At 38.3% G+C, this 11,886-nt stretch overlaps 2 protein-coding genes across 2 annotated transcripts; both read left to right on the top strand.

Moving 5' to 3' along the window:
• Nucleotides 1-2,106: 2,106 nt before the first annotated feature.
• LOC138055439 (uncharacterized) lies at nt 2,107-4,037 on the top strand. Its single transcript, XM_068901373.1, has 2 exons — nt 2,107-2,498; nt 3,371-4,037. Exons 1-2 carry the CDS (start codon nt 2,107-2,109, stop codon nt 4,035-4,037), a joined length of 1,059 nt encoding a protein of 352 aa, XP_068757474.1.
• Nucleotides 4,038-4,073: 36 nt separating this feature from the next.
• On the top strand, nt 4,074-4,598 carry LOC138055438 (tropomyosin-like). Its single transcript, XM_068901372.1, has one exon. It carries the CDS (start codon nt 4,074-4,076, stop codon nt 4,596-4,598), a length of 525 nt encoding a protein of 174 aa, XP_068757473.1.
• The last annotated feature ends 7,288 nt before the right edge of the window (nt 4,599-11,886 follow it).

Genomic DNA, 11,886 nt, shown 5'->3' with positions numbered 1-11,886 from the left:
GTGCGTCTTATAGCCAAGTATTTCCGCGCAACAAAATCTTTAAGATCACAATTTGAGAAGAACTTTTAGTTTAAACAACACAAGAAAAGGACACTAGTTGTCTATTGAAGAAGAATAGTGCTTTTAGAGACCTTTAGAACACTAAACGACTTACCAGCTCGTGCTCAGTAACATGATAGCCATGACAACAATACAATCGTTGGAACCTTGTTTCGAATTCCGAGAATCGTGCTTGTCATTCGCATGAAAAGTTTCTTCTCTGAACAAACAGTGTGGAGATAAATTATACCTTCTTCGTTCATCCCGCCTTTCTTGTGCACTGAAATTTGCATCCTTGGTCGCGTGTTTATATTCAGCTGTCGAACACCTTTGAATATGACTTTCGGTGGGAGTTTTTCGCCGTTCGCTTGAAGTACAAAGTCTGAACTCTGACCATTTATTAAGTCGGAAGTTTCAAATAAACGTGTGTGCGTTTTATGTTTATCATTTCAGGTGTGAACTTTTAGCTTTTGTTTTTTCATGAAAACATGTGTTCGCATGCCAATGCAGCAATTGTTCTCAGATTCATCACATCCTTTTGGTAACTCTCAATTTTTTGGTGCGTCTTATAACAAAGTATTTTCACGTAATTTTCAGTTTGAGAACTTAGCTTGATTAAATTGCTAAGTTTGGGGTGCGTCTTATAACCGAGTGTGCCTTATAACTGATTAACTACTACAAGATATATTTATATAACGTTTCTGAAACAAACGACCTTGGCTATCGATTTGCTAAAATGATAGCCCATGTCGAGTTACACGATGTCAAAAAATATCACGTCACAGAAGTTAGCGTAACCATTGCTTACCGACAGCCAAAGGCCTTGAATTCCCAGATATTTTCTGTAATTTTTGGACCGAAAATGGACCCCTCCCCCCCCCACGAGTTTCAGAACCAAATTCTGTCACAGGGTGAGGCGTGGTCAAAACTGACGCTTGCACTGGTATTTCACCCCAGAACGTCAACCCCTTCATGTAAGGCAAAAATGAAACGTTCCACAATTAATAACGAACAGGAGTTAACATTTAGGTGGACGGGACTCAGTTGGCCAGTAAGTACATGACCGTGGTTGCAGTCCATCAAAGTCAAGTGATTTCCGGGTTTATTGCAGGGAAGATAAGACCACCCCCTCCCTCATTTCCATACAAACTCTCTAATTTTTGAGGTTTTGTCAGTTGGTGTGTTAATAGGTCATGGGGCAAGAACGTGCCTGGTTGCTTGAAAATGGGGGAACTGAAAGGCCTTAAAAGTGGACAAATTCCCATACATTTCCTTATAAATTTTGGCCAAAAAAGAACAATGTCAGTTTTTCATGAAAATGAAGTCAATAGTTCCCACGCGTTAACCCGCCCTGAAACGTAAAAGCCTTTATTTAAGATGTAAACAAAAACTTTGCAAGCTAATAAGTGAGAGCAATTTGCATGTAAGTTGCCAGTTACTGATAGTTCAGTAAGTACTTGCCCATGGTCGATGTCTATCAAAGTCATGCGACTTTCGGGTTTACTGAAAGGAAGATGAGAACCCCCCCCCCCCATTTCCATACAAAGCATATGTCATTTAGTGATATTTCAAGAAGGGAAGTACAAACTTGGTCAGTAGATAGTCTACGGTGCAGATAATAACATGTTTCAAGGGTGATAGCAATGGTTGGTCAGGGGGGAGAATATTTGGATCAGAAAGTTGGAAAAATTGGCATGTATTGTCTTAAACAATGGCTTGTACTTCCGTCAGTGTAAAAGGTAGCGAGGTAAGAATTTACATGCAAGCAGGTGTTGGTACAGGCCAATCTTGTTCCCAGAGTCGTCGTTCCCTTGACAAGCGTTCGGGAAACGAACGACTCTGGAAAGATCCGATCTGAAGTCCGAAAATAGCGGACTTCCGGTCGAAAGTGCGCATGCTTGGCGGAGAAACTTCCAAAAAGTTCAAAAATGGCGAGTGTAGGAGAAACTTTGGAAATCGAGGATGCTGTAAAATTACGGTTTGAACATTGTAGGAAAGGGAGATCTCGTTTTGAAAGATAAACAATTAGAGATTATCCGAAACATCACTCTTGAGAAAAGAGATGTAATGGCTGTTTTGCCAACTGAATACGGGAAATCATTGGTGTATCAATTGATTCCTCCCGTCGAAGATTTTACAGAGTTTAGAAAAACACCTAGCGCTGCTGGTGCTATTGTCCTGGTATTTTCGCCTCTTAATGCTCTGATAAGGGACCAGGTTATCAATGTTAGAGAAAGTGGATTGAAGGCATGCATCCTCAAAGGTGATTGCGTCGCTTTGGATGTCGAAGATGCTGAGGAAGAGGAGGTCCACGTGTCCTTCAGTACTGCGGGACCATTAGAAAGCCTGAAAGAGGCTGTGGTTGAAAATAAGAAAGTGCTGAAAATGTTTAAAACGACCGAGTTTCAACACCACATTCGAGCTGTTGTCGTGGATGAGGCACATTTTGTGATTGACTGGTAAGCACAAATGTGTGACATCAAGTCACTTTTATATTTGGTGCTACCAGTGAACCCTCCATGATAGTATTAAAACTCCCATTAACAGATTGAGGAATATTTGTATATGATATTTTCATATGGTCTTTTACCTATAATCACTAAGCCATGAAGAAGTTAAAATTCCCATAGGAAGAGATGGAGAATTACGATTCGAGAGCTTTCATGCATATAGAAAAAAAAATTATTTATCAGTATTTACAACTACCCTCTTATCACTGAAAAAATACTACAAGGTCCAAGTAAAAATGAAAAGTCAAGGCATAACAGTAATATCCAGCCCAAGTGTGTTTCACCCAGTACCTATTTTGTTTTGAAGATAATCAGTGTTTAATGTTTCATCTTCTCCTAATCAAAACAGAAAAACAAAGTCATTTAAACTTTGCTTATATTGGTATATTCACAAGACTCCTCCTACTAAAAGAAAAAAGGAACTTTATTTAAGTGTTTAATCGTTCTAGCGCTGGAGCACTAATTGGGGACATTGTAAACTGAAATCAACAAATTAACTCAAATCAAATCAAATTTTGAGGAAAGGGGAAAACTGGAGTACCCTGAGAACCATTAAACTCAACCCACATATGACGCGGAGTCTGAGAATTGAACGCGGGCCACATTGGTGGGAGATGAGTGCTCCGACCACTGTGCCATCCCTGCACCCCGTCCACTGTCTTTAGAAATAACTTTTTTTATGGTTCAGTTATTGAAAGAAAGGCCACTGTCTATATACATACAGTATCCCATATGTCTACCTTGATAATATTAAATGCGTGTTTTAGGAGCAGTTTTACTTACTGATCAAGTTTTGTTTCTTTCATCCATTATCATTTTAGGAAGGATTTTAGACCTTCTTATGGAAAGCTTAGTATTTTGGGAAGTATTTTCCCTAAAGTACCATTGCTTGGGATGACAGCGACTGCAACAAGGAAGGCCTGCAGAGAAATCATAGAATCTCTTAGCATGTTTGACCCAGCGGAAGTTATTGGAAACCCTGACCGACCAAACATTTACTTTTCGGCATCAACCACACCAGACAGAGGCGAAGATAACTACAGAACAATCCTGGAACCTTTAGTTCAAAGCCTAAAGCAGGAAAGGGAAAATTTCCCTTTTAGAGTTATTTTTGGAAACCTAGAAACAGTTTCTTCTTGTTATAATTTTTTTAGTCATAGCATGGGGAATGATCCATATGCACCAAAAGATGCTTTACCTAAAGCAGAAAACAGGTTATTTACTCAGTTCCATGCACAGTACCCTTTGAAAGAAAAAGAAAGAATCATTGATGGTCTCATTAAAGGCACATCGAAGCTGAGACTCGTCTTTGCCACCGTGGCCTTTGGTGTTGGACTAGACCTTGACTTCATCAGACAGGTTATTCACATAGGTGTGCCTTATAAAATGGAGGAAGATTTCCAAGAGGCAGGAAGAGCTGGGAGGGATGGACTTCCTTCAAAGGCCCATGTGTTCTATAATGCATATGATATTTCACTGGCTGAGTGAACGTGTCTATGATAGCTCCGTGTTTGGAAGCGTTGCATGGCCGACCAAGCTGAATCCACCAAACGAAAAACACGCCAAAGTTCCTCAACTTCATCCGCAGAGGAAAACCGCTTGCCCGATGACAAAAAGATTAGGCGCTACACATCATTTTCCGACTCTGAAACAAGTAACGTATCGGACGAGGTGACCACTGCATTAAACATGGCGGATTTAGTTATGCCCAAACTGGAGCTCTTATTGGAGAAGTTAGTAACCGTTGAATCAAAGCTTGAAAAAGTTGAAGAGTATGTTAAAGCAGTAGATGACAAAGTGAGTAGCCTTCAAGCAAAAATGGACGGGTTTGAGTCCTTTAAAAGAGAGACGGAGAAGAAGGTTTTGGAGCTCAATGAAAGGATGATCTTTGCAAACGCTGAAAGGGAGTCTTTTAAGGCGGAACTGCAAGGTTTACATAATCAGGTCAACCAGCTCAAGGATGAAAAATTGTATATGGAAGTCTACAATCATCGCGAGAACCTTCGTTTTTTTTGGAATCGAAGAGGAAGCCATACAAAAGGATACTAAAGAAGTTCTAGTCAATTTTTTAACAAAGGAGCTGGGTACAGAAGGCGCATCTGATATGGAATTCCAAAGAGTTCATCATTTTGGAAAGCAAAACCCTTCCAGTGGAAAGCCCAGGCAAATCATCGCAAGATTCTTGAGATACCCTGATCGTGAGGAGGTGATGGCTAATGCTAAGGAGTTGATAATGAATTTCGGCAGACCTCCCTAAAGAAATAATGGAACGGAGAAGAAAAAAAATGCAGCGTTTTAAGAAAGCTAAAGGGGAGGGTAAGACTGCTTATATTAGTAGAAGTGAACCAGATAAACTGTTTATTGACGGTGTTGAAGTGTAGGATTCAGCTTTTAGGCCATGTTTGTTTCCTGAAAAATTTGAATATGTACTCCCAAAGAAACAGAGCTTTTTTTTATCTATTGTTTGTATGGGTAGTGTAATGAATGCAAGACCCTTCTCGTCAGTGGCGTTTTTTTCAACAGCTATAGCGTTCGTTTGTCTTTTTTGTTACTGTGCGAACGGTTTGTTGTGTTAATAACTTGTCTATTGTACTTTTGTGGGTCATTCTTTGTTCAAAATCGAAAATGTACTAATTGCTGTGTGGGTAACAATGTCGCTTCTGGGAATAACAGCTAATATTTTCATTTTCCATTTTACGTATGTAAAATTTAAAACTATCTCGCTGAATGTTCGGGGTATTTGTACGTTTGAAAAACGTACGTCAATTTTCAATTGGATAATTAAGCAAAACTCAGACATTTGCTTTTTGCAAGAGACTTACAGCACCGAGGAGATTGAAAATCAATGGAAAAAGCAGTGGCCTGGAGATATTTATTTTGCTCATGGCTCTTTCCATAGTCGCGGGGTCGCCATTCTAGTACGAAAATCCTTTGACTTCAAATTAAAATCAATCCGATTTGATAAGGAAGGTAGGTACCTCATTTTAGAGACAACTATTCAGGATGTCCCGTTTCTTCTGGTAAATATCTACGCTCCTAATACCACCACTCAACAAACTATGTTCTTCCAAACATTGTCCGAGCTCATCTACGATGGAGGATTCCATGAATCTGACCAAAGAATTATATTAGGAGGGGACCTTAACGTAACCATAGATCCAGATCTAGACTGCTCGGGTGGAAACCCAGTGTTAAAAGACTCAGTTAAGTGTGTGGAGGACATTTTGATGAATTACGATCTAGTAGATATTTGGAGAATCCGTAATCCCGATATAAAGAAATTTACTTGGAGAAAAAAAAGCCCAATTATCCAGAGACGCCTTGATTATTGGCTCATTAGTGATTCGTTACAAGATGATGTAGCAAAGGTCGACATAGTGACAGCTATAAGAACGGATCACAGTGCAATAACCTTAGAAATCGATAGTCTGGATGATCAGCAGCGTGGCCCATCTTTTTGGAAATTCAACAACAGTCTCTTGGATGACGCTTTGTTTATTCAGCGCTTACGTAAAAAATTTTCAATGTGGCTCGATGAAATTAATTTCTGTGTTGATCTGAGAATTAAATGGGATTGGATGAAATACAAAATTCGTGAGGAAAGTATATCTTTTAGTAAATTGAAAGCTCAAGAAAGGAAAAGAAAAATCTAAGCAATTGAAAATAGGCTTAAAATATGCGAAGAGAGAATTGCACAATCATCAACGCAAGAAAATCGTCCCAACCTGGAATCGGCTAAAGCGGAGTACAAAAAAGAATATGACTACATTGTAAGGGACTCAATCATCCGATCCTGTGCTACATGGTACGAACAAGGGGAAAGGAAAAGCAAGTATTTCTTGAATTTAGAGAATAGTAATAAGAAGAAAAGCTGCATAAGAAAATTTATTAGGACAAATGGAGAAGAGACTACCGCCCCGAGCACTATTACGAATGAAATTTACAGCTTTTACTCGAAACTTTACGACGAACAGTCAGGAATACAAAGTGACTATTCAACTTGTCCCTTTCTTGAAAATTTCTCTTCATCTCCTAACTTAACTGATTCAATGCGTGAAATGTGTGAGGGCCAGTTAACTCATTCCGAATGCTTCAAGGTCGACCTTCAACAACAATAAAACTCCGGGGAACGATGGGCTCACAGTAGAATTTTACAAGTTTTTTTGGCCAGAAATCGGATCGTTTCTAGTTGACTCTTTGAATTATGCCTATTTTTACGGAGAATTATCAACGACGCAAAAACAAGCCGTAATAACTTTAATTGAGAAAAAGGACAAAGACAGGAGATTGATCAAAAACTGGAGACCGATTTCTCTAGTGAATGTTGACGTAAAAATTGGCTCCAAAGCCATTGCTAAACGGCTAGAGAAAGTTTTGCCTCATATCATTCATTATGATCAGAATGCCTTTGTCAAAGGACGAACCATTTTCGACGCAGTTCATACGATAGGCGACGTCATGGAGTTTGCAAAAATGTGAGACTGCCAAAGTATAATGACCGCGATAGACTTTGAGAAAGCCTTCAATTCGTTGAATTGGAATTTCCTTCTCAAATCGCTGGAATTCTTTGGCTTTGGTGAATTCGTTTTAGCGTGGATCAAAACGTTTTACAGAAATATAACAAGTTGTGTGATTAACAATGGTTTTTTCACTCGCTCTTTTAATCTTAAGAGGGGCGTTCGCCAAGGGGACCCACTTTCACCATCACTCTTCATAATAGTACTTGAATTATTGGCATTATCGATACGTAATAACGATGAAATCAAGGGCATTGTAGTGGATGGTAATGAATCAAATTAGTCATATTTGCTGATGACATGACATCATTTGTTAGGGACAAGCTATCGTATCGCACCCTTTTTGATAGTCTTACTCTGTTTAGCACATACTCCGGATTGAAGGTAAATCACAAAAAGACGGAAATTCTTTCACTCGGAAATATGGAAGTTAGTAGCTCAGAACTAGACTTAAATGAAATAAGCAAAGTCATAAAAATTTTAGGGGTGAATTTTACCTTTAACTACTCACTGTTTTATAAACTAAGTTTTGAATCAATCGTGAAATCTCTGAGAGAATTGCTAAAGGGCTGGAGCTGGAGAGGACTTACTTTACTTGGAAAAATTCAAGTGATCAAATCTTTTGCTATACCAAAGATCTTATACAGGGTTGTTCTTATTTCAAACAAAAAAGAGTTTATTAAAAAAATTAATACTTTATTATATTCTTTTGTTTGGAAAGGAAATGACAAGGTAAAGTGCACAGCTTTTATCAACCCAATTGATAAAGGAGGCTTAAAAATGCCCAATATTGAGTCTATGATCTCTGCCCAGAGAATAATCTGTATAAAGAGATATCTGCCCACCGATCGTGCCAGCTGGAAGTTTTTTTTGAATTTTTATCTTAAAAAAGCAGGGGGGAAATTCTTGTTCCATTGTAATTTCAACTACACTAAATTATCGATAGCTCTTCCAGAATTTTACAAAGAATGCATTGTGACATGGGCCCTTCTAAACGAGGACAACCCTTCCTCACTCTCTGAAATAGCAAATCAAGTCATATGGAACAATCGGTTTATTTGTATTGAATCTAAGTCAATTTATAACAATAGGCTGGTTGATCTTGGAATTGTTAAAATTGGAGATCTCTACGACACAAGGGGAGAGCTCAAGTCAAACAAGGAGCCATTATATTCAACTCTCTCACCAATTGAGCATTTCCTACTTTTCAGTCTCCTTGCTGCTTTTCCGCAAGAATGCTGCAAAGTATTAAAAACAGATAAAATTTCTATCGCCTCAAAAACAAATGACCTATTCCCAGATGACTTTTATTTACGTATTGAAGGGAAAAGACTTGATTTCCGAAGTCTACAATCGAAGTTATTACATGAAAGTTTTGTTTCTAAGATATTTTCTACACCAATAGCGCAGAGGAAATACGTTTTTTTCAGTACCCACACATCCCAGTTAGACTGGGAAAAGATATACTTGCTGCCTTTCAAAACAACATTGGACACTAAATTAAGAGAATTCCAATATAAACTATTAAACAGGATCTTGTACACAAACAAGATGCTGTTTAGGTTCAAAAAAGTCGACTCTCCTTTATGCGATTTTTGTGAAAAGGAGTTAGAAACCATACAACATGTTTTCTTTTATTGTACAAAAGTGCGTATTTTTTGGGACGATTTGAAGGCTCTTCTTAATTCTGTAAATATAACTGTTAGCTTTGACATTAAGGATGTTCTTCTCGGGTTTCTAGATACAAGCGATAGTATAAACATCCTAATCAATTACATTGTCCTTAAAAGTAAGTTTTTTATTTATCGCTGTAAGCTAAATAAGGGCCCTCTAAAATTAAGATTGTTAGTCGATAAATTTAAGAAAACGTTTGAAACCGAACGCGTTATTGCGAGAAAAAGCAACAAAATCCATTTCCACAACAAAAAATGGAAACCTCTAATGCCATTAATACAATGAATACAATAGTAGCTGTTATCCAAATCTTGTTTTCTATAATTCCCGTACACTTAATTTATACTTGTATATCTATTTTTATTTAATTTTGTTAAGTATTATTTCTTGGTTGTAGTGTAGTAATAATAATAATAATAATAACGTACTTGCTTATTACGCATCTAAAAATCTCGATGCATTTACAAAAATATTATATACATATATACATATTATAAAGAAGTAAATCATAATTTAAAGAAAAGTTCAATTAGATGAATTATATGCTTCTTTAAAAAGAAATGTTTTGAGTCTGGTTTTAAATATTTCAACTGTTACAGAGTTTCTAATATTGTCCGGTATAGAGTTCCAGAGTGTTGCGGCTACGTAGGAGAAGGCACGTTGGCCATAAGTGACTGTATTTATCTTTGGAACATTAAGCAGTAACTTGTCAGACGATCGAAGAGAGCGGGTAGGTCGACGAACATCTATAAGTGCAGATAAGTAATCCGGTGCTAGACCATTCAAGGACTTGTATACCGTTAACAAAATCTTAAATTTAATTCTACACTCGATGGGTAACCAGTGTAGATTACGTAGTGCATCAGATATATGTTCATATTTCTTAATTCCTGTAATCAGTCGTGCAGCAGAGTTCATTGTTCTCTGTAATTTGTCCAAGTCAGAACGGGTAGCTCCATATAGCAGACTGTTAGAGTAGTCTAAGCGAGATAACACTAGTGCATGGACCAGTTTCTTTAAACTTTCTGGAGAGACATACTTTCTTATATGACCAATGGATTTTATAGACAGCAAAAAATTCTTACAAGTGTCATTGATATGGAGAGTCATGTTCATATGTTTATCTAGAATCACTCCGAGGTCTCGTACTTGTTCAGATGGTTTAACTTGTGCAAGTATTGTAAGCCCTGTTTTGTATCTTTTTCTACGTAATACAAAAAAAAATATGATATTTCAAAAGCAAGAAAACAAGTGTCTCCTATTATGAGGAAATATGTAAGTGAATCTGACAAGCGCAAAAGAGACATGATCCTACAATACTTTGGATTTTCATCTTTCCCAAGAAATTCTGATGATCTTCACAACTGCTGTGATTATCATGAAAAATTTTGTACATGTGAGGACTGTTTACTTTCAGGTGTGCAGTTAGTAATGAATCCTTCATCCCACAAGGGATCCCTTCAGGCTTCTGATGAGGAAATGCCTACTCGCCTTAATCTTACAGCTGAACAAAAGAGCAACCTTTATGAAAAACTTGTTTAGTTGAAGCTTTCACAATCTGGTCATGGCAGAACATCAGTTGGAACTACCAGTCTAAGTAGTGGTATAACGATAGAAATGATTAATGAATTTTATGAACAGGCACACACCTTTTCTTCTGTACAGGACATCGAGGAGAGACTTCCAGTTTTCAGTCACAATCATGCAGTGGCTTTCTGGAATGCACTTCAGGAGAGCCTCTCAGAAGATGTTTAAATAGGTGAGAGCTTGACGTTGGTTTATGTTTAGTGACAGCAATGCACACATCCTTTAGTGTTGTTAATCTTATGGGCCCTATCAATAAGAGTCCTGATGAGACCCACTTTGGAAGAGTACGAAGTGAAAGTGAAATAATTAGTTAATAACCCAGTAAAGGTTTTCTTACGGTAAACTCTAGTTAGAAAAGAAATGGGATCTTTATTATCAACTAAAACATCTAAAAAGGGTAATTTGTGATGAGCTTCTTGTAATATATTAGATTCCAGACCTCTTATGTAAGTCAGGTTTTCACAAATGCGCGGTCATCATTAAGAAATGTGAACTAGCACATGGTTCGGTTCTGTCGTAGTTTAAGACCTGAATATCACAATTCTGGCGACGAGGATGGCGCTTGTAGGTCAAGTTGGAGAGTATGTGGATGGTAAAGAAGATATTGCAAGCTATATCGAACGTGTGGAGTTGTATTTTGCTGCGAATTACGTCAAAGAGGACCACAAAGTTGCTACATTTCTCGCGTTGATCGGAGCAGATGCATATGGAGTCTTGCGGAATTTGTTAGCCCCTGACCATCCAAAAGACAAGTCTTTTGTTGAGTTGAAAGAGATTTTGGTGGCACACTATTCTCCTAATTCTCTTTTGATAGCCGAACGTTTAAAGTTTCATCGTCGAAATCAGCTTGAGAGCAAAACGGTCGCTCAGTTTGTGGTTGAGTTGAAGTGACTGGCGTTCAAGTGTGAATTTGGAACTTTTTTGGAGAAGCGTTACGGGACCGCCTCGTTTGCGGATTGAAAAGCATGCAAATTCAGAAGAAATTGTTGGCGGAGAGAGACTTGACTTTCAAGAAAGCGTTTGAAACAGCACAATCCATGGAGTTGGCCAACAAGGAAGATTTTCGAGAAGTCAGTGTGCCTGTGGACGATACCATCAATAAGGTCGGCAAATATGCCAGTCCAGGGCAGTCACATGAGGGAGCCGTGAGTTGTTTTCGTTGTGGTTGAAAGCATTCCCCATCAGGAAGATGGTTCCCTGAGAGTGTGTGGTGACTACAAGATGACAGTAAACAAATGGGCTGATGTGGACCAGTACTCCTTACCTAATACAGAAGATTTTTTTGCGACCTTAGCTGGGGGACAGGTATTTAGCAAGATTGATTTATCTCACGCCTATCAGCAGGTTTAGCTGGATGCAGATTCTCATAAGTACCTAACAATTAATACACACCAGGGGTTGTACCGTTACAAACGGCTGCCGTTTGGAGTCTCCAGCACACCAGCTATTTTCCAAAGGATTATGGATCAGCTTCTGCAGGGGGTAAAGTTCACAGTATGCCGCTTGGATGACATTCTGGTTTCAAGGGGTTCCCCTGAGGAACATTTGGCAATCCTAGA

Source organism: Montipora capricornis, chromosome 7 (genome assembly GCF_036669925.1).
Source record: "Montipora capricornis isolate CH-2021 chromosome 7, ASM3666992v2, whole genome shotgun sequence".
Lineage (NCBI taxonomy): Eukaryota > Metazoa > Cnidaria > Anthozoa > Scleractinia > Acroporidae > Montipora > Montipora capricornis.
Note: the sequence above shows the minus strand (reverse complement) of the source record. Positions and strands in the feature narration are given on the sequence as shown.